Source organism: Astatotilapia calliptera, chromosome 16 (assembly GCF_900246225.1).
Source record: "Astatotilapia calliptera chromosome 16, fAstCal1.2, whole genome shotgun sequence".
NCBI lineage: Eukaryota > Metazoa > Chordata > Actinopteri > Cichliformes > Cichlidae > Astatotilapia > Astatotilapia calliptera.
Window position 1 is genome coordinate 17,439,642 of NC_039317.1, and position 23,740 is coordinate 17,463,381.

The window sequence follows — 23,740 nt, forward strand, 5'->3', positions numbered from 1 at the left end:
AAATTTGGAGCTTTCAAATTGTTCAGGTTACTATCGGTGTGATCTCAAAAGGGAAAGTGAAGTCCATCAATTTTATTTTTTTTGCCTCATACTTCAAAGTCACGCTAGGATTGTACCTATCATCTAAAACTAAATTCCATCCATCCTTTAGGGAGTAGTGTTACAGTCGCTCTGTCAAGTATCGTGGAATGACCCATAAAAGCTGCTTAGATCGATAAATAGCGATGCATGGCTCATTGCAATGTTAATCTGCAGAACGGGTGCCGAGAGGTCAGAGGAAATGTGTGGGAGAAACAGCCTATCTTTGTGCTCGTCTGAAAGGACTCACTGTGATATTCTCAATCCTATTTAAAAAAAAGTCCCTAATGTCAACCAGAAGATGGGCAAATATTTAACTCCGTGGGATTATCCACAGAGGCAAATAAATATAATTGCGTGTTTACATTTGAAAGCAATATTTCCCAAATTTTCCCTGCCTGATTTTTACAATAAAGATGCAATGTCATGCAAAGTGTATGAGCCCTCGTTGGCCTTTTACCATCAGAGACAAAGCTTTGGTACTAACGACCGGCCTATTATTTAGTTGTTGCATTTTTTTTCCCCATTTCTTTTATGTCCTCTGAGACTTGGACATCTTGCAACATGCCTCAAAGGAGGCTGGAGGCCCTATTGTTTTGAGGTTTTCACACTTGAGGGCCATGGTATTTTGTGTGTGTAGAGAGAGACTGTGACAGGCTGAAAGAGAGAGAGGCTGGGCTGGCTCGCACAGAAAGGAGCCTTCGCTAAACACTGGCCCGGCTCCTAGAAAAGAGAGAGGGATTAGTGTGCACAGACCAAGAAACTAATCTCCTTCGACATAATAGAACTGTACATAAACAACATCCCTGAGAAGTGAGCGGTGAAGCACTGACTGACTGAAGAGGCCGAACGTGTGAACACAAGGGCTCGGAATAAATTGCTGTTTGCTGTGGAAAATGATGATGAGAATCGACTTCCATCCAGAGATTTGAACATCTGGACGGCATCATCCCTTTACAAACCCACACTTAGAAAAACAAGCACAAGCAAACACAAATATGCAAACACCGCAACCTCTTTATACAGACACAAGCTCTCCAGTGTATAATAGCCACATTTGCATTAATAAGCTCGCGTTTGCGATAACAATTAATCACACTGATTAATTGCAACAGCAAATTTGGGAATCTAAGCTGCCAGTAGCAGCCTTGAAAGAAGACACTAACTGTCCATTTATCACATTCAAACGTGCAGCCTGAAGGCGTGCACAACTCATAAGGTTGTGTTTTACCAGTCGACACTGAGTATATATAAAAGATGAATGAAGCCGCAATACGTTTTTTAAAATAAGGCACTTTTTTATTGTTTTTTCAAGGAGAGAGTCCTAAAGAACAGGGCACATACTTCCTTAAAGGACTATTTATATATTAATAGAAAATTGTGTTTAAAATGCTTTGAATTGTCGAGTACTGTCACCTCAAAGGGAGAAGATCCTGGGTTTGAATCCAGGGTTGAGCCTTTCTGAGGTGCTAAGCAGGTATTCCAGTTTCCTCTCAAAGACACACATCGTTTAGGTTGATTGGTGTTTCTGGATTGGCTGTAGCTGTAAATGTCTGTCTGTCTCTTTCTGTTAGCTCTGTAACTGTCTAGCATGCACCCTGTCTCTGCCCCTCCAACAGATTGTATGAGTTTCAGAAATATAATAACAGAACATGATACAGAGTCCAATTAGCCTGCATTTAATTTTTTGTACACATTTCTGGGGGTTGGTTTTTTTTAGTCTCTGATTTTTATAATGGGAACAACATAACTGATAAGAAGTTGCTCTTTTCCAAACCATCACATTTTACATGTCAAACACATCCTGTGGTTTGAATGTTTTGAGTCTCTGTGAAAAGGACATTAAGGAGACCGAACCACCATCTAGTGAAGATGCACTTAATGCAATAATGGTTCATTGTAAGTTTAAAAAGTGAGAAATCACTGAGACTAATTTGAGTAGAATACAATGCATGCCTCCAGGCCTGGAAAGATATGATAAAATGCATTTTTTTTAAAAACTTAAAGTACTTCTACACACTTTAACTATTAAACACCGTTTAGCATTTAGGATTATCGAAAATTCATTCACATGGCTTTCATCCAACATACACAAATAACTCAGCATGAGGTGTACAGTACATTAGGCTCAACTGTGTCGCACGCTTTAATTTCTTGTAAACATTCCCACTTCTCATTTTATGATGGTGGAAAGGCTGCTGAGCAGAAGAGGCGTTTAACGCTTTTCAAACACACAAGAGCTCAGAGAAGCAGCGTATTATGTTGACCAACCTCGGCAATGGCAAATTCACTCAGGCTGAGCTGCTGAGCTAGATGACCTGTTTATTTAGACTTAGAGAGCACGTGTCTCAGGCTCCTGGACCGATCAGTGAATATGTTGTACACAGAGCCTGCCACGATGGAGTTTACAGCCAAAATAAGCAACAGTAATTGCCAAATACTCGAGTATTGGAAGGGGAAGCAGGTCTATTTACTTCTCTTAGCAGCTTCAATTAAAGCAAACAGCAAAGAGGGCACAGGTTAAGGATTATTTTATTACTTAGCAGTTTGTACAGTTTCTACCATGGAAAAATAACATGTAACATAAGACCGTATTTACATTTCCATTTTTACAAAATGTCTTTACAAGATTTTTCTTTTTTTTGCCAGTTCCCAAAAAAAAAAAAAAAAAAAAAAAAAAAAAAATGAGGCTAAAACACACAAAACATACACATTCACACACATCCAAACCAAACTTTGTAATACACACATAAATAAATATAGACATTCACTGACTGTCACGACAAATATTTCTACAGCCAAGAACATGTACAATTCATCATTTCCACACAAGTTATAATTTCATTAATAAACATTACATATTACTTCCAATATAATTCTTTGTTAATCTGTTAATGAAATATTGCTAACATATTGAAAAGAGGTAACACAGACATTTCATGCCAACAGAATGCTAACGGCTGTCATGCAAAACCATTACAAGCTTTCAATTTGAAGCAAGTAAATCATTTACAGTTCTAAAATCAAATGTACTACATGCAACGTACTACGCGAAATATTCTGGGTTAGACAACGATGACTTTAGTTACATTGACCATCAGTACTGACTGTGTGCCAAAGAGCCTCTTTAACTGATAACACAAAATAAATACTTTAATTTCTACTTTTCTTTCTTCATTAATTGTTTTACATTTATTGCATTTCCTATCGAATATTCCATCATCTTCAAACATGTTCCCAAATTATTTTGTTTATTTCAACCGTGTAATAGCCAAATCTAAATCAGTCATTGTTGTCTACAATGACTGCTTCATCACCAATTCTGGGGTTCCTGGATCTAGTTTTACTTATTACATGAACTCCTTATGGGATAAGTTGGGGAGCTGTGTACTAACCAACGCGGAATATGAGACCTCAAAATATAAATTTCACTCTATAGATAAACCCCTTCCGGTTACTTGGAAGTCAAGAGAGAGGGGTTATGAAGGAATAGCTGACGTGTTGTGGAGCCTGGAGGAGATAGACCCATATTTCACAAGAAGGGGGGGTCAGTTCATGGTCTGGTGCGCTGTGTTTCTGTTTGGTTCCACACATTCCTTCTTTGACAGACAGGAGCAGAGAGCCACTGGTACTTCTTCCTACTGGGTTTGCCTCGACTTCAAACTCAGTGTCTCTCTACCGACGGCTTCTGGTGATGAGAGTGGTGCTGCCGCAGCCTTGGTCCTTCAAAAAACACACAGATTCAAAGAACTGTCAGATACGACTTCAGATTGAATCACTTTGAATTGGTTTTTCAGGGAGTAGCAATGCGCTTCTTTTTGCCACTTATATGAAACCTGGTGTTTAACTACAGCTTCCCCTATTGCAACATATGTAATGTAATTACTGTTCAGTAATATTACAGTTGCTAATCACCTATAGTTTCAATTTTTTTTTATGTTTAGGCAGGTCAGCCTTTAGCCACCTTGATTTTCCTAGATGAGCACTGAGGCTTGGTGCCTCTCTGAATTACTTTGACGGTTGTAACTCTGCTGGCTGCTTGGTGGTTTATTGAAGGCGCATAAAAGGCTGATCTTGCACATGCCCTAAGAAAGATAGGGATTTGTGCTGGCACGTCCCTATATGTACAGTTTAACATTGTGTTGCTTACTTAATTTTCTTTTTATTTGTTTGCTTTTTTTTCGGTAAATGCTCTTTTTTATATAATTGATTTGACTGATTGATAATTTTGTTCTGATATTGAAGCCGATTATTGAGAATCATGTAGTTTTACTTATATTGGTACTGACTACTACATTTCTGATATAGTGGCATTCCTACAATAAAAAATAAAAGTTGAAGATTAATGTGACTTTTAAATAATACTATTATCTTAAACTCTTGTGGCCATAGCATTTATGATGGGAAAACCTGATATTGTAACAGCCCTAATAATGAGATGTGTATATGTGTATATTACACCTACATTGCTTTTCATGTAGCTATGACAACGCCACTGTTGACACAACACCTTAACATTTACATTTTACTTTCAGTAACAGCAAAAACATGCTGATTTACACAATCAGCAGAGGAAAATAGGTAGATTCATTACTTCACATTATATTAGGCATTAATACCATATATAGTCATATATTTACTGCAAAGACAAAACATAACTGTTTAGCGCCATGGTTTAAGCAGCTACAAATAGAAGATCTACAGTATGCTATTAGGACTGAACAGTAACAGACACCAAACAAAAGAGTCTCAATATGAATTTCAAATGTTGAATCGCTGGCATTATCATTTCAACTGAGCAAATTGAGGTGCAGCTCATAAATTATGGAAGCTGACAGTGACTTGCTACTTACGATGTTGTATGACAGGCAGTATGCTCGGGGTCTGAAAGGTCTTAACCGTGGCAGGACCTTCTCCTCCAGTTGTTATAACCTGCACCTCCAGTCTGTAGTAGGTGGACGGCCGCAGGTTGGACACTACAAGCAAGTTATGATCCTGCAAAACGAAGGAGGGGAGCAGGAGACGACATGCAATCAGATGAAATGCAACAGAACACGCCTTTGATTCTGACAGGACTTTAATGTGAATGGGCCGCAAAAGAGGGGAGTGTAGCCGTCTTTGCACAAGTCACAGACAAAAACAAAGACTTTGTTTTCATAAGGCTGTCTGTCTCTCTTTTCACTGCCAGGTTGATAAAGTGTGCGGTGGGTGGTTTTATTTATAGACAAGCTCTAGAGGCTGGGAGGTGCAGATAGGCGGAACGTGTTGTTGATGGAACAGATTATGTCAAAGAGCAGCTTTTTCAGAGCTTTCATGGAGGATGAAAGAGGCAGACGTGAAGGGAGATGAATGCGCAGAGGAGGAGAACTTCCAGCGGGACAAAAAACTTCCCCAGATCTATCCCCGTGTCTGTCTACATACTACCGCTTATCAAACGATTCATGCAAAGAAGCCACAACAGCGTTATCCTCAAATCACGGTCACATCTGACAGATACATTTCTTTTCCTGTTGCACACACTAATAGTCTTGTCACAACACGATCTCCTGTGGTTTCATAAAAACCATATTAACATTCAAAACTTTAGCTAAACTCCAATTCTGCTTCAGTAAAAACAGACTTACTGGTGGCAGGATCTGGGACTGGGAGATGATGCTGTTGGGCAGGCTGTTTTGCCGGCTTTCAGTTGTGATTTCAGCCCAGGTGACCTGGAAGCCCGTGATTCGCTGATGGGGAGCCAACCTAGAGACGCGCCAGTGGAAATTGCCGGTGATGTTTCCCTCATTGGTCGTGAAGGAAGCCGTCAGGTTCTCAGGTTTAGCAAGAACTTTCGGAAGCCCTGAAGCTGTTAGGACAAAGTTGGTGTCATTATTATAGAAACATTTTTGGGAAACATCCGTGAAGACTGACAAATTAACAAAGAAATACAGCTACTCTGGTTTTGTAAGAAAGGTTATGTGAGAAACTATTTATCCTGAACGTGTTAAACCTATATTTTAAGTCTATAGAGATTTTTCTCATCATCATGATAATAATAATGATATTCTAACAAATGTTTTTGTATTGTCTCCACTAATGCGGTCGGTTTTAAAATCCCCCAAACAGCAGACTACTCACCTCCCTCTCCTGGGCAGGGGATGTGTTTGTGAGTCTTGCTCCGGATGGTAGCGCAGGATGGGGTGAGGAAAGTGGTGCTCTCGTCCTTCGAGCGCCTCTTGGACTTCAGCATGTGAACAGTGACTTTGTACTTGCAGGAGAACAGCAGGCCTGGGAGGTTGATGTAGTTCTCCTGTGCAAAGAAACACATTACTCAGTTCTGATGACTTTGACATGTCACCCAGGTCAGGTCCCATGGAGCTTGGGAGATAATTAAATACACAGCGCAGATCACGTTCCCACTCAGGCCCCAGGAACACGTACCGTACTGGAGGACTACTTTGAACTCTCACATGGTAGGGGTTAGGCTACTATTCTCCTATTCAAACTGTAATAGAAATGATTTTTTCATAGCTTCCAAATGTGGCACAGCATAAACACAAGAACCTCAACAAGAAGCAGCGATCAAAGCGAATTCATGCCTAATTTGAGATGCCTGTAAATCCACGTTAATGGGCTCTTTGGAGCCATGTAACACTGACACTAATTTCTAAGTTTAATCATCTATTGATCTGAATGAGAAAAGCTTTTCTCAGCTCTCTGTGAAACAAAAACCCCCGGTGAGTAGTGGATTTAGACTTTCAGTAATAGAACAGGGCCTCCATTAATAGACAGCCCTTAGGGAAAGGGTGTGTGTATATATATATAATATATATTCTCACTGATATGTAACAGCTTTGATTAAAAGTGAATGAGGCACTGTGCTCACATAAAAGCACAAGGCTGCAACCCTTCCTGGTGATCTATAGAAAATGGAAATGTATTTCCTAGCAACCACGGTGCTGGTTTCTAAAGAATGCGTTGATTACCAGGCCTCTGCCATCACGTATCAGCCTGAGCACAAACAGTTAACCCTCTCTGTGTCAAGCTCTCCAACACAGACAACACTGCATCCTAAAACAAAGCCCCACACAGCCGCACGGCTGGGGCTGCTGAATTCTGGGAAACATTGTTTAAGTAAATAAAAGTTACTGGCCAACACACCGCATGCGTGACCACACGACTGACTCATAATATTCAAAACAACAGCCACTGGTTTGCCTGGTGCAAATCTAACACAACAGGGCTCCTGATTCACTCGGCGCAGTTGTTTTCCTTAGTGGAGCTATTCTTCCTGAGCATCAGAAAAGAAAGGACCCCCAGCTGGAAGTGGTGCGTAACAGCTTCTGGGGACTGACCTGCGTGACGGACTTCTGTGGTCCTTGGGTCTCGTTGTGGCTACAGTACTCTGGCATCCACTGGACATGGTAGCGACTCACAGAGGAGTCTGAAACAAAGAAAGGAGGAGAATAGAGAATGTAACAGAGAAATTACTCAGTAGTCAGTTATTTTTTTTAAATATAATTTAATTATGATGTGTATATAAAAGAAAGGGAAGTTGTGCATTAAAAAAAACATTACAAAAAACTATGGGTGTATTATTACAGCACGTATGGACTGCCATTTATTTAGCACTTTTCTGGCTTAATGACCACTCAAAGTGCTTCAGAGCATAAGCCACATTTAAGCAGATATTCATCCGGTGTGTCATTCTGTCCACTTTGAGCACTTCATCTACCTCATAACCACGGCCAATTTAAAAATCACCAATTACCTAACATGCACGTCTTTAAACTGTGAGAGGAAGCCAGGGTACCCAAAGGAAACCCACACAAGCACAGTAAGAGCATGAGTAACTAAGTGGCTGTAGCTCAGATGCAACCATGGCTGATTTTGATGTTTTTTCAGTTCTTGAACTTTTTGCCACATGCTTGAGAAACACTCGATTTACTCCCAGTGGTGGATATGACATATTCCAGTGGATTAAAAATTAGTATTTAAGCAACTGTACTTAGGATTGCATTGCAGCCATCAAACATTTATCTGACATCAGAAGCAAATCTGACAGGCTGAAATCACTGATTTCCTTGTTTGGGATCAGATACTATTGGTATCTCTTTCCTAACATGAAAAAGAGTGAACTCCATTTGTTGTCTTTGCAATTATCAATTACAACTTTTCAGCTTCCTAAATCTGCCCTTTTGTCTGCTGAAAAGCTCATCGTGGTCCAAATCCTGCTTCTGCGAAACAGCATTCACTTCATTACTGTACAGTAGCCCCGCACAACCTCATCAGCAATATTTATCTACCTCATCTTATGTTACTGGATTTATTATTCATTCAGCTGTGTCCCTTGAATATATGAAATACATCTCTGATTAATAATTGAGTTGTGCTATGTTCACCCCTCAGTAGGGGCCTGGGTTGTAGTTTGCAGATAAAAGGGGTCCTTTGAAGGCTTAGACACAGATCTGGCACTTAAAGCCCCAGAGCTCTTTGGAAGCAGAAGAGAGGAATTACAGGGAACCGGGAAATCGGGGAAAGAACATAAACAAGATATGCCTAGCCCGGTCTGACTGAAGGAGGGCAGTGGTATGTAAAACAAGAAATAGGACATGGAAATCAGGTAGAGAACGGAACCGCAGCAGCGTTCGATAAATCATGACTGGAAGCCAGCCTCTGAAGTCCCGCCACAGCTGATCTGCCGTCTATTGTCTGGGTGTTAGGCAGACAGATATATTATCTGAGCTCGTGTACAACATGGTTCTCTTTCGTCTGCTGGACACAACCCAGAGGCTAGGCTGTTTTGAATCACAGAGACAATGAATGAGAGTTTAATCATGGTTCAGTTAACCTGTCGCTTTCTCTGTCACACAAGCCAGATGTCCAGAGACTCTTCAGCCCTCCTGAGGCCATCCGTATGTCTGTGTGTTTACGGTAGTGGAGCGCACGTTGTCAGAGTCCAAGCCAGGGTCATCACTCAGACTAATGAGTGGCAGTGATGCACACGCTGCGGACGGGGACCCACGAAACAAGACACAGAAAGAGAAGCTGGACTGGGATTAGCTCTGCAACACCGTGATTCCCCAGGCATGCTTGATCCCGTCAGCATCACTCAGCTCTCTGAGACCAGGCCAACCTTGCTAACAGCTCTGGGCCAACTCCATAACCTCCCCCCCTCATTCTGATTCAGCAGTTGGTGTCTCACCAGGCCTCTCCTTCAGCCAGGGTTTGCATTCTTGACTCCAAGATGTGGAGTTTGGCTTGGGCGATGACATATATTAGTAACATAACATAGACCAGTGAATGGGACTTGACAGGTTACCCTGAGAGCATCGCTTTCAAGGTTTCCATATTTTCATTCTGGTATTAACAGAAAGTTTTTGGGAGTGAATGCCACAGAGACAGCCATTCCTATAGGTTTTTTTTAACCCGTTACAGTGCTTCAATCCACCACCAAGCCCGCTTTCTATGACATCAAGTCTCGTAAAAAGAAAATCGACCGCTTCAACGCTAATGCGAAGGCAAGAATCTATTAAATACAGCTGTCAATAAATCCCATTGCACAGCTCTGACTCTGTGTGTTTATTGTTCTTTACTAAACGGTGGCTCTGCTTTACCCGTCCGTGTGCGGTTTTTGCCCAGCACTCACATTACACAGCTCTCACAAAGACACATTGTTTCATTTACACCATCTGATACCACATTCATAAAAAAAAGAAGCAAATTTCGATTGTTTGAGTAAGTGGGAATCAGTCATAACATTTTATTATGGTACACATGAGTCATAGTGATTGATGGGCATGATGGGGTGCTAATTAGATTCTAACGAAGCCATAAATCACTACAGTAGGGAGCTCACCTCCTCTCTTCTTCCAGTAGACACGGACCTGCAGCTGGCCGTCCTGGTAAAAGGGCGTGCCTACTTCTAGAGGGCCAGAAGGGCGTTTGGCCAGGGTCGAACCAAGAGGGGATATCTCCTCCTTCTTTGACTTGAGCACAGATTTTGCTGGGATGAGAAATGAGAAATGTTTCTTAGCTAAGACATGAAAGTGACTATGTTGCAGAAAACAGTCCAGCATGGTAACAGAAACACTATTATTTCTTTGTAAGATTACGCCAGTGAACAACATGTTCTTCATGCACAAATGTGCTGTAACTTGATTTGTACACAAAGAAGCAGGTTGGCAATTCAATTCATTTTAGAACCTCGTGTACATTTGAAAAAAAGAAAAACACTCATACACACACACACACACACACACACACACACACACACACACACACACACACACACACACACACACAGCTTTGAGGCTTGGCCTACGCTTCCCAAGAGTTCAAGAACTCCAAATGATTGCAGATGTGCTGTCAGTGTATCTTAGCTTTTCCAGCTTTTTTCGTTGCAAATCTCATGATGATTGTTTACCTCAAATTAGGAAAATTCAGCTATCATGAAAAGCAAACAAACAAAAAAGAAAACTGGATTCAGCTAAAATGGTTTTCTCAAATCCCATATGGCTCAGCAATTAGACAGCTGCAGCTTCATCCAAGTTTCTTTTGATTTCAGGTAGCGGTGGCCCTGTTTGTGCATCAACAGTGAGTGCCTAACCTCAGTTGTGTCAGTTTCAAAGGAGCTTTGGCTAAACATAAAGATTATGATTAAAATAAAAGTTCCAGTTCTGTAACTTCTGGTTAATATTGGACTCTCAGGAGTTTAATTCCAAAAATGCAACTTTCATGTTTTGTTTTTCCAGTTTTCATTGTTTTCAACAGAAGGCATCAGAATAATATCCTTCCACCCTTCCATCCATCCATCCTCTTCTGCTTATCCAATTCAGGGTTGCAGGGAGGCTTAAGTTTATCCCAACTAGCATAAGGTGAGAGGCAGGGTACACTCTGGACAGGTCGCCAGCTTAGAGACAGAAAACCATTCAAGCTCACCTTCATACCTATGGGCAACTAAGAATCACCAGTTAACCCAACCCCACTAATTACATGTCTCTGGACTGTGGGAGAAAACCCAGACAAAAATGGGTAGAGCATACAAACTCCCCACAGAAAGGTCCCCATCCAGATGGTGGATTCAAACCCAGGAATTTCTTGCTGAGAAGCAACAGTGCTCACTGTCTGTGCTGACCCCCAAATAATGTAAGATTCTTTTTTCTTTTCAGTGTAAATTTATTACAAAAGTTATGGGGAAAAAATATTTTATGTAAGCAATTATGATGCCATGCACCACAAGCCAATTACTACACATTTGATTTCATGCATCATATGAGCCATCTGATATCTACCACCACACCAACTGCTTCTTATGCACACGTGCAAATTTCCATATTGATAACTATACTTCTATCATGGGTTGTAGTTTTTGGGTGCAATCTTGGAAAAATGTGCATTAGCAGAATTCTGTTGTTTCAATTCTATAATTGTGAATCTGTTACAAATTTTTTTTTTAATATATACAGCAGGTTTTTAATTTAGCCATTTTTCTCTGTTAGCTGCTCTTCCTTTAGGACCATCTCATAAACGTGCTTTAAATGAATTCATGATTTATGCCAACCATGCTAGCAGATCTGCGGGGCTACACTCAGGCACACTGGTAGTTTGAGTTAAATGTTAACGCCCCTTTACGCGCTAAAATGTGCAAAAATAATGTGCTGTTTAGCATTTAAAAATCAGTTGGGTGCAGATTAAATGCTTGATAACATTTGACAGGGATTCAGGCACCAAAATTAATCAGGCTCACAGAGTCACGAGAATCAAGGCAGAATCAGTTATTTGGATTTTCACGATGTGACTTATGTCTGTTCAGAATTTCATCAACCGACTGACATTCTGTCTGTCATTCCCGAAGCCACGCGTCTAGCAAGGGTAAAGAATAGGATAATAATGTTTACCTGAGTCATTATTCTGACTGGTACTGAAGTGAAGGGAGGCCTTGGAGCTCTTCAGACGCACCTGCCCCCAGTATGTGACAGCCTGCAGCTCCACAGTGTAACTGCTGTTTTGTTCCAGTCCCTCCAGATCTACCCAGTTTTGAGCCTGTAAAAACAGCAAAAAAAAACAACCCACTTGGCTTTTGCCATTTGTATGTAACCACACTGTCACATGAGCTTATATTTAAAGTCACTGTACCAGCCACAGCTCCAGCCCAGCTCAATGCCAGACAACACAGGCCTGTGGGAAAGCCCTACTTATTAAGAACACATGTGGAGCTGAAAAAGGGGATGGTGGTGAGGAGATAGCCTTTAGGGCCTTAAGACAGAGCCATGTTATCAGAGCCTCCCAGGGCTTCTTCACTGTGTTTGGCTTCTAGCATTCCTCCATCAGCATGAACTTGATGAGTTCTTGTTATTGACTGTGGGTGTTTTGACATTCCTCTGCCAGCAGGCTGCTTTCAAAGCCCTGAGGTGCCAAAGTGGAAACCAGTAGTACATGTGTCAATAGGTGTCCGGTGTCTACCACCTCTATCTCCTTTGTGGCACATCTGGTATGCATTTCAAAAATTAATTCAGGAGAAGACTCTATGAAGGCAGGTCTGGACTATCCGAGCTTTTGGCAGAGTCTCTTAATGACATCCTCCTGAGCCACATCTATACCATATCAGGTCAGATGCTAATGGATATATTGTGTAAAAGCTCAAACAAGTACTCCATTTTTGAGAGCAGCCAGTGATCTTGGTCATGTGATTTATGTGTAATGTCTACGCTTAAAAAGATGCCAAAGAAACTCTTGTTTCTGGCTGCTACAAACAGCTGAGAGCAAAATGTTCTAGCATGCAAAATAAACTGCTCCAAAGAATAACAAAGGCATTAATAAAGAGGATCAGCACAATTCGTTCTAAATATGCTATTCATGTCATTATTAAAGAATGTCTTAAATATACTTTGCAATGATTGAAAAGAAAGTAATAAGTTAAGAATTTTGAATGCAGCTGGATTTAACAGCTAAAACATGTGTAAGAAAACAGATTTTTAAAATAACTACATTACACAATCAAATAATGAGCAGCAGAAAATGAAATGTACAAACATCGATATAAGAAGCACATACACACACCTTGAAATTGTGATTTATTGCTTTAAACAAGGCTATCCATCACACTAAATGTGCTTTCTCTCAAATCTTAAATCTGTGTTTAAGGGTTCTTTCATCAGCGTAAGGAATTAAAACAATCAAGAACTTATTGTATCACTCTGAGGATAAGTGATCTTCCCTACACATATAAATAAATATCATTCCGATTCCATGTTTATCTTTTCCCCCACTGCGGGCCCAAGCATATTTACAGAGTTGTACCGAAACTGGGAGAAAAGATGCTGAAATAATCTTGGAAGAGCCCTCGTAGTCTTAGAGACCGGATAAAGGAAAGAAAGAAAAAGAACACATCACTCAGACAGAGTGAGGAGATTACCCCATTGGTGGTCTTTCTCCTTTTCTTCTTGGATGGCACCATGGACTTGGTGGGCACGGTCCAGCTCCAGAACACTTTGTAGTGATGTATGGGGATATCGGGCTCCTCTGGCAAAGTCCAGTTGAGACGAACTGTCACCAGGCCTTCCTCGCCCAGAGTCACGTTGGTGACACACAGACTGCTCGGGCTGGGAGGGGCAGATGGATCTGAAGACATAGCAACAACGCAGACACAGAAACAACACTGTGAGTTGGTGTTGATTCTAAATACATCTGTTAACACTTAGAGATGGAAACAAACTGGACCTCTAGTTCTTGGATATGGCAAATCTTGGTCCAAGGCACTTTTCAGGTAAAAAGTATTACAACCCAAGATACCTTTCACCTCCACAGCTGAGGAGGGGAACACGCATGGCACTGTGCAAAGTAATTAGTCCCCTATTAACAATCTGTCGTGAGGTGTTATGACAGGTGTCGTGTCATTTCTATGACAGCGTTCGGCAGGACTGAGAGTACAGGTCAAGGGTTAACAAACACATGCTGCTCACTCTGGCTGCACGGTCCACACTTAGAATGCCAGTACTCCTACTAATATGCATGTGTCCAGCGTAAAGCTGGATCTGAACCGTATGAGTCCGTATGTGCAGCGACCCAGCCTACTGCTGTCGGCCGATGTCAGCCTGGTGCAGGAGGACAGGCAGGGCTACATGCCAGATGACAGACCAGAAGGGGAACGGTCTTTCTGTAATGAGAAAATGATTCATGCCACAACCCAGTTGGCTTTCCTCTCTCCTGCCCTCTCCCACCTGAAACACATTTAATCCACTCTAAAAAACACAATCGGACACATCGGTTCTCCAAACCAGCTGATGCTGGCCATGAAATATAAATAAGCAGTCAGCTTTTACAAATTGCCCTAACAAAGTATAGTAGTGTGAAATTGCATTCAGATGATATGACCGAACTATATAAATAACAGCGGCATGACAGAATGGTCGGGACTTCATCAAAGCCGTGGCAGCTCTCATCAATCTATCAACATTCTCGCAGTGATTGGCCTGATTGGAGGTCAGCTTCCATTCCTGCAGCAGAATCCCACCTGGTCTGAAAGCCTTTCAAAATGCCTCGGGGAGCTACGGCATGACAAAGGATTGACAGGACAGGTCAACACACCAGGAAACACACTAATACGTTTTGTACTTTGTACCATTTCTAGGATTTGGCAGAACATGGCGAGTACTCCAGTAGAGAACAGTTTATGCCTTGTATATGTTTCACGATATACATCTAAAGACACTTAGCTCAAGGCCAATGAAGGCATAACCGTAAAACCTGCTGCCTTGCCAACAAACAATATCTGATATAAATCAGATGCACTGTAGACACAGTGTTACACTCACAATCCTGTAATCCCTGAAGAACCACAAAACAACTGTCCGTGACTTTAACAAATGCCATCTGCAATACAACACGGCTATTTAAAATGTCCCAGTAGTAACACGGGATGCCATCAGAGTTCACTAATCTGTGGCAAAGATCTGAAATGTGGCTGGGTTACATCACTTTGTCTGGAAGCAAGACAACACTTGCATTCATTTGAAACCTGCTGCATCCTGACTAATTCAGACTTATTACATTTTATATGACTGTAAAAAGGGGAAAGCCCTGCTTTGAAGATGTAAGTAAAGATCTCATTGCAATACAGAAAATGAATGCTCTGTGCACCCAAGCACTCCTCATTACTCAAATTCCACTTGGCATCAGCGTGAATTTCGTTTAGCTCGCTGGGTAAACGTGTGGAAACTTTGGACGGGAGACATTTATTTACAATTCAGGTTTAACGCAGTATATGAAAGAATTCAGCGGTTTTAAATCCCAAATTTAGTTTTAAATAAACATATTTAAACAGTCTAAAGCTATAATTCAAATTTAATAAATGTGTGTTTGGCTTAACCAGTCATGTTTCAGTCATAATCAATTTGCTGTTGCCTAATGGAGCTGCGGGAACTGAAGTGTTTAGGACACACAATACACGAAACCGAAAATGTCTCAGTCGGTAATACAGAAGGCTTGTAAGCTGACATTCAGAGGGAATATTTACCAAATAGACCTGCTTAAAACACTTCCCCGAGGCTTCACCTGTTCCAAGGTCTCAAACATAACAAATAGAGGGAAGGAACCGACACACAAGGCAAGGCCACACACACACACAGACACTTGGATATGCAGATAAACACACAGACCTCTGGAGGAGCGGAAGTGTTTGCTGGGTGCAGTAAAGCCGCGGGTCCCGTGGACATTGACGGCTGCAACTCTGAACTGGTACCATCTGCTAGCTCTGATGTCAGCCAGTTGGATGCGTTCCTCTGCAGTCTGAGGGACAGATGGGGGTGGGGGGAGCAAACCACAGGGGTCAGGGTTTACACAGGGTCACAGCCCCATGTGAGTGTGCTGCCACATCATTCATCTGTGTTTCTCATTGCCAAACTATCAAAGACACCGTGAGGAACGTGCAACCGCATGCTGCAGTGCAGAGCAGCAGTTTCGCAGCTGTGGCATGCTGGGACACGTGAAACTGTAAATTCATTCGGATACAAATGTGACGAGAAGGAGTCCTCGCACGACAGACTTCATGCATTTATGGGATTCTCCAGTATTTTATCTGTGTGGTGTATCGGTTTCTACCTGTGCGACTGTCTGCCACTCCGTGGCATCATCCTCACTGGGATGAATACCGTAGTTCCAGCGGCGTTGCACCACATACAGCACAGGCTCCACGGATATGTTGAACTTGGAGGACCAGCGGATCTCCAGCTGACCGGACGGGTGCTCCAAGAACACCAGCTCTTTCCTCGGCTTCAGAGGGACTCCTAAAAGTACAAGAAAGGATGTTGAAACACTGACAAGGATTAATATCACCACTTGTGTGGAACATTGTTGGAGAAATTATACGTGATATGTCTTGTTTTCCTCTCCTGACTAATGTAGGTTGGAAATATGAATGACTCTGAATTGGACAGATACAGATTTCAAAATGAGACATGATCTCATCGCAAAAGATTAAATACATGCTGCGGGTCAACAACGTCATCTTTCTACTGTGGCAGATTGGGAGATTTCCTGTGTTTTAGTAGCTGCGTTTCTTAGTGATGATACACGCAGTTTGCATTTAGGTATGCTCTCTTTCTCTCGCTCGCAGACGCAAAATAATCCAGTACAAGCATCCGCGCACATGCATGCAGCGTTAATTTGCATCACTGAACTTCACATTCAGCCTTTCAGTCAAAGTCAGTGCGGCCATGTGCAATAAATTAGAGATTTATTAAGTGCGGGACCGGCCAAACATTCTGCCAAGTCAGACTGACTCTCTCAAGTAAATTTATTGCACTGGACACGTAGTGAGTTGTTGATTGAGCGTCGGGCACGGTGATAATGAGATGGAGATTGGAAAAGCAAGTTTGGAACTACAGGAGAAGACCCAACACGTCCAACAGTTCTCCATAAATCACCTAGCACTTCAGAACATTATGTTGGACCTCTGTCGCTGCCGAACGGCTTACTGCTGCTTCGCATTTATGATCGGCATCACTCCACGCTCAAGGCTAATATGTCGGTAAACAACATAAGAGTGCAATTTGCATTCAGAGCATCTGATAAGCTTATATGTCTATTCAGCCCCCTTGCAGAGCATGAAAAAGTGACTGATGCGCAAGAATCATGGAAGGAGGACCCCTTGAGTCACATGCATAAGGACTCAGTACTTTGTTTTGTCCCATTGATAACAGCTTTCTTCATACTAACAGCTGGGGGTCATTGTGCTGTGGTTTCACAGCTCCACAGCAGAGCGTGCGCGAACAAACGTGTCATATTTCCTGCGCAATAATCAACACCGAGGTAACCGCAGCATTCCTCTTCCCCTTCTGTCTTCGCTCATCTTCCCACAAAGTCACACAAGTGCTCGCAAAGCTACACACGAAAATACAAAGACGCACACACGTCTCTTTGACAATACGTAGGAGGACAATTAATGCTTTTCCGTGAGATAACCTTCGAGACAGGTTTGGTCCAAAAAAAATAAATAAATAAATAGAAAAATCACGCTTCATTCTTTTTCTTCTCCTTGCCACACACTTACTCCAAATCATGATGCAACTGTTGCTGAAGCACGATCAAGGGTACAGCGTTCATTCATGTCTTAATCATGCCAACAATTACACTCCAGGAATATAATTCTCAATACTCACGCACATACTGTCATAATGACTGCTCTAATTACAGGGGGTGAGGAAAACAGTGTAAATACTCCGTGTAGCACAATGATTTACAGTAATGCGAGGGGGGCTTGTGGACTGACTGACTTGTTGTGACAGCGTGACTATGGCTACATTTAATTAAATTCTGACATTCTCTCTCTCTTCTTTTTTTTCGTCTCAGAAATAGAAAACATGCAAAACGTGCAGGCTTGTGTCGCATGTCGAGCCAATTCTTCCCAGGAATGAGAAAAACTAGTGAGAACAATATGAAAATGAAAGAAGTATAAAAGGAGAGACTGTCTAATAAGCTAGTTATTTCTATTTCTATACGCACTGCATATTTTATATGAGGAACTTCTCCACAAATAAAACTAAGGCAACGCTGGAGAGCAGTGGATGATGTGGAACTTATTGGTGCAAAAAAATAAAAAATGGAAGAAGAAGAAGAAAGTTTGTTAAACATCAAAAACTCAGGGGGTTCAGTGTCTTCAAGACTTAAGTTTTTTCCTTTTCTTTTTCTTTTTTTTTTGGGGGGGGGGGGGGGGGGGGGTGTCTATCTCAGGGACTTTGACATTAACTGGGGACCCTAGCCTGAACACAAACACACACACAAACACACACATCTGAGAGTGATCTCAGTGGGGGGAAACGCTCCATTTCTCCCCGCTTATGTTTGCTAATGGCTTCCAGCATCAAGGCTCATCATGGTGAAGACTGCATGCACACTTGCGCACACACAGAAACAATTACACTCTTGAAGGCATGAGCATCTAATTAGACCTTTAACACTGAGGACCGGGACAGGAATTCCATCCAGACTTTCACCAGAATACTTGGTGTAATTCAGTGTAAATGCAGCGCTGAAGGCGACCCATCATGAGCTCAGTGTTTGGGCTAAATCAGCGGGAAGGCTGCTCGATATGAAGGTCTCGCCGTGCCGTGAATGGTTTTCATTGACTCGGTCAGTGTACAGAAATTCTCAAGGTCACGCCAGCTTTCATCTTTCCCAGATTAGGGTGCTGTACACCTTTTAGTGCATGACATCCACCATGACGTCCCTCAAGATCAAATCAAATATAAATGCTTCCATGTTCTACTGTGTGCACAAGCTCAAACTGACATATCACATGCTCCTGCCATGCAATAGTAAGTGTGCTACACAGTAAACCATGCTTAAAGTGTGATTCAAAGCATGCACTACGGTCTATCAGTGGAGCGGTTCAGCTTAATTTAGACTCTCCTACCACCGCTTCATCTCCTGAACTTTGTTATGGCCTCAGGGTGCCAGCAATTGTGTGCTGACAGCGTATATAATGCAGTTCCAGCTCCAATCTTCTGAGTTCAAGGGCCCTGGGTTCTCTCACATAACGACTCAGCACCCGCGGTACATCAAGTCGCCTTGGGCAGCACTATTAAACCATTTTACTGGAGCAAAGATTCTTGGGTACATCTGTGTCTATGAAACCCTCAAGCTTATCCTGCAAATTCAATGCTGAATATCCATTCCCATTTACAGCTGAAATGGCATGAGGGATGTGTGGGTGAAGCACAATGCAAAGAGATGAAATAAAGATTTTCAGGTTCTTACTGCAATTGTCAAAAACCCTGCAAGATTATCTGTGTTTGCGTCACTGAGATTTACAATAATGTTTAACAGGCAGGGATTAATTGGTTCAACGGTATTTATGAAAATTATGCAACCTGAAGCAGTTAATCATATTAAAAAACACGACGGCTGCATTGAACCGGTACCAGATACGAGACTCCACATAACGAACAGGAAAAGTCGAAAAGCAGCGTATGCAAGATTAGGCTGACGAACCGTGTTATGTAATCTAGTCCTTCTTATAAGCCATACTCAGCAATTCTTATAAATAATTAAATAAATAAAGACGGCACTGTGCAAAAGTTTTGAGCCACTTCTCATTTCTTTATATTTTGCTTCCAAGGAGACTTTCTTGCAATACTTCTTGCAAAGTTTTTCTCCATTCCATATTTACAGTTTGTTTGTGGCTATGAATGATTCCATTATTTAAAAAGGCCACTAACTCAAGGGAAGAACTAGTGTTGTGTCTTTGTTACTAGCAGACTGTCACAAAAACACTTTTTTTCCTTCTTTAGTCGAATCTACAAAAATCACAATTTGACAGACACAAAAAGGTGATTCTCCCATCATGGTGTGGAGTGTGTCCTTGAAACAAACAGGACACATGGAGGTGCAAATAGGCCTAAAAAAATCGATTAATAATAATAATGATAATAACAAACGCTATCTAAAGCAGGTGAATAATATCTGAAACTTTTTAAAAATCGGGACCTGAGAGATGTCAAGAAGCCATTCTTAAGGAAGAGAAACAGGGAGAAGAGGCTGAGGTATGCCAGATTATACAAGAACTGAGCTGGAAACTCCATAAAACCTGTAGCAACAGGTTTTATGGAGTTTTGAATCCAAATTTGAATTTTTTCATATATGCACCTTCAAGCTTGTTAGAATTAAACAAAATTTGCTTTTGCCTAATATATTCTAATTCCATTCAAGTTTGCAAGTTTCAAGAAATCGTTGCATTTATTTCACATTTTTGTAGCAAAATAGAAAGAAATGAGGGATAGCTCGAGCATTTCCATAGTACTGTGTGCCAAGTGACTGACAGTTAGCTAATCTGTGCTTACAACCTGATGTTTAGACAATGTCCCTTAAGGTCTGTCAACCTTGCTGACTATTACCCTGTCAATAATTAAGTATTAAATAAAGAACGATGTTTATTAAATAACTATTTTTAGAGCTTTCTCATTTGTCACAGAGCATTTTAAATGAGCATTTTATCTAAACGTTTCCCTCTCTCTGTTCATTGATCTCAAATGTTCTGCCGGCAACTAATTAAACCAATGCTGCGCAATCAAACAGCTTTCAAATTCACTGGATTTTACAGAGATATTTATAAAAATGTACACAAGACATCTGGAAAAGAATTAATCAGTTGAAATGGAACAGAAAAACATTAAGTCTTAGGTGCGATGTTTAATTCAATGTGAGCATGACATGGCTTCAACGAGCAGCTGGAACAAGCTGATACAAAATACCACTTAAAAGGAAACTAAATTGGGGACTTGGATGTCTAGAGTTTAATGTGTGTAGTCAGAACCGCAGTTAATTGCAAGCCTGAAACAAGCAAATAAAGGTGCTGATATATAAGGAAATCACAGACAGAGTTGTTTACAATACACAGTATGTAACCTTTTAATACTTGTGTTCTGACTTATTATAAACTGCTATTAATGCGGCAATTTAGGAATGTGGAAGTTACGATCCTTAAGACTGCCATTTCTGACAAACCTTGTTTATATCTGTGGACAACATTTGTCAGCATTAGGCTGTCAGTTTATTTACATTCAGGAATGATTTCTCTGATGCAGTCGCTTTGATTGTTGGTGGGAGGTCTAGTTATTCCAGCGATGCTCTACATTTAATCAGGCTTGACTGATTTGGTTTTGTCTGAACGATAACAGCGTCTTTGATTACACTTTACTCTCCCACCAGTGGTGCTTCACATTTGAAGCATGGGAAAAGACAGCAGGCTTTAAACGTGAAGCCGTCACAGGAAACGCAGTGCATTTGTCACCTGTATTAGTTACCAAAAATATACAAAGACACGTCTTCTCCTTGGTAAATCTTGTTAAATATTTCGGTAATGGAACAGGAAGCAGCGGCACTTAGAAGCAACACGCTGTGCCGCCCCGGCTCCTCGGAAAGGTAAAAAACGTTTAATGTGCCTTGCTGTGGTTGGAAAACTGCTTGTGTCGTGGCCGGGACGAAGCCAGGTCAAACAAAATGACTTGTTTCGAAATGGCTGCTTTTACTGTAAACCGACACCCCGGTTAGAGGTTTAACAAAGCAGCAGCTCAAGGAGTGTTTGCTGTTGTATTCATTAAACAACCAGGGGCTGCCAAATGAACCATATATGACTTCTTAAGGATTTACACGGCGATGTACTGTTGCAGAATACGATAAAATAATGTTTGATTTTATCTGCCTTCAGCATCACCTTTGTAGAGATTCTTTGGCAGCTGGCAGGTGTGGCCACAGCCATTGGAGCAGCACTTTTTGACAGCTGAACACTCTCCATCCTCCTCGCAGCTCTCCACACAGGCAGCTGCGAAGCCGCTGGCCTTCTCCGGGGCAGGGCAGTCACCCTGCTTCACTCCCTCCACAGACTTTAGGAACTCGCAGCTAGTGAGACACTCGTAGTGTTTCTTGGGAAAGAGGGGCTGAGGAAGAAGAGGGAAGGAGAAGGGGAGAAAAAAATATATAAGTCAGACTACTTTTTTAAGGCAGGGCTGTGAGCTAACAGTGATTCTCCTGTTTACATTTCTGCTCATGACTCACTGGAGCGGCGAGTACATTAAACAGCTTAGGCTCACAGAGGGTGTCATTACAGTGCAAAACCAGTTGCTTCACACCCCTTTTCAAACTTTCCTCTTACTAAATCTTCCCACTGGGCCTGAAAAAAACCCCCTCAAAAGCTCAAAATCTGATGCAACCGCAGCATTTGTGGCAGTGACATACCTCACATAAATCTTGGCACTGGTTTTCCTTCAGGTCCCAGGATTCCTTGCAGGGCTCCAGGCACTGTGAAAAGGAGAAGGGTGTCAGTTCTTCAAAGAACCAGCCACATCAAAGTGTTAGTGCTATGGAGATGGTGCCTACTTGTGGTGGGCTGACAGGCACCTCGCTTAGGCACTTCCCCTACCACCTTTGCAGCAACCAAACACACCACTTTTTGCTACGGATAATGGCCAAACCATCAAAGGGCGCAAACAGTCCTCTACAAAAGCAGATATGGGAGAAAGTTTGTCTGTCAGGTGCAGGCTGTCTCTTAAAAACTCTGCTCTTGCTTGGGTTTTGCTTGGTGTAGGCCTTGACAGATTCTCTCTTCACGCCTTAACACTAGTAGCCTCCCATGCTGTCTACGCCTCCTTCTCGTCCTGCCACTTCCCCTGTACATGTCTGGGCTTGATACACTTTGGCACTGGCACTAAGCTCCCTACTTGTTACCATGCTGAACAGAGAGCATTTAATAAATGATACACTTGGTTTAATGTTCCTGGGATTCCCTTTTTTAACATGCGGAACAAATTTACTGAATGCTCGAAATCGGCGCGGGATAAAAGAAAAACTTCAGCGTAAAGTGTAGCTCTAAGTCGTTTTGCCAAACATAATTTGGGAAGATAACGTTTAAAATTAAAGTTCAGGATTCCAGTCCATACTCCTTTTTTCTTTTATACTCAGCTGCTCACCCCGAACGAATCAAATTCAATAAAGGTGAATGTAATATAACAAAAAGGTCCATGCGTGTCCGATAGAATCAGGCAGATCCCGCTGCAGAAAAAGGAATGTGTTCGGATTGGGTTTGAGAAAAGCTAGGGTCTTATGTGCTCTTGCTCCTGGCCGCTGAGAGCTGGTGTGAAAAAGAAGAGCGAGCTCAGTCAAACCGCTGCCAGGCTGCTTCTGTACTGCACTGGGAGCAGCCCAAACCACACCAACGACCTGCCAAAGCCACTCATTCAACCCTGTTTAATTTAGACTCCTTCACCAGCTACAGTGCAGCTAAAGTAGGCACAACAGTACATTTTCAACGCTTTCTCCTACATTCATCATCCAGGACAGTTCAATATGCCGGCAAGTAATAGAGGCAAATATAACATGGATACCTGCCATTAGCAAAAGTCCACTTTCTGTTAGAAAAGGAGACCCCTGGATACAGATTATGAGAAGAACACAAAGAGTAAGGCACATAGAATGATTAAATCAGGGCACCTACTGTAGTGACTGCATTAAACACTGGAGCTGAGGTAAGAATTTTTTCATCTCAGGCTGGGAGCCAGAGTTTTAGTTATTACTCTTTAATTCACTCATTAGCCGGCTCTGTCATTATTATGCCATTGCCAGAGAACAGTTTATTTGCTTTTTATGGAGTGTGGTGGATGGGCGCATGATGAAACATAAACCTTGCTTC

General features: G+C 41.8%; 1 protein-coding gene across 1 annotated transcript in view; it reads right to left on the minus strand.

The window, feature by feature from the left end:
- Positions 1 to 2,791: 2,791 nt before the first annotated feature.
- Positions 2,792 to 23,740, minus strand: part of anos1 (anosmin 1) — a 40,777-nt gene continuing 19,828 nt past the window's right edge. Inside the window, exons 3-14 of the mRNA XM_026144714.1 lie at positions 22,291 to 22,353; positions 21,770 to 21,992; positions 16,159 to 16,343; positions 15,717 to 15,846; positions 13,475 to 13,680; positions 11,958 to 12,102; positions 9,917 to 10,063; positions 7,413 to 7,501; positions 6,196 to 6,367; positions 5,703 to 5,923; positions 4,932 to 5,073; positions 2,792 to 3,801 (exon numbers count right to left, since the gene is read on the minus strand). Coding sequence (XP_026000499.1) covers positions 3,743 to 3,801; positions 4,932 to 5,073; positions 5,703 to 5,923; positions 6,196 to 6,367; positions 7,413 to 7,501; positions 9,917 to 10,063; positions 11,958 to 12,102; positions 13,475 to 13,680; positions 15,717 to 15,846; positions 16,159 to 16,343; positions 21,770 to 21,992; positions 22,291 to 22,353 — 1,782 coding nt within the window. The 3' untranslated portion in view covers positions 2,792 to 3,742. The remainder of the gene's footprint in view (positions 3,802 to 4,931; positions 5,074 to 5,702; positions 5,924 to 6,195; positions 6,368 to 7,412; positions 7,502 to 9,916; positions 10,064 to 11,957; positions 12,103 to 13,474; positions 13,681 to 15,716; positions 15,847 to 16,158; positions 16,344 to 21,769; positions 21,993 to 22,290; positions 22,354 to 23,740) is intronic.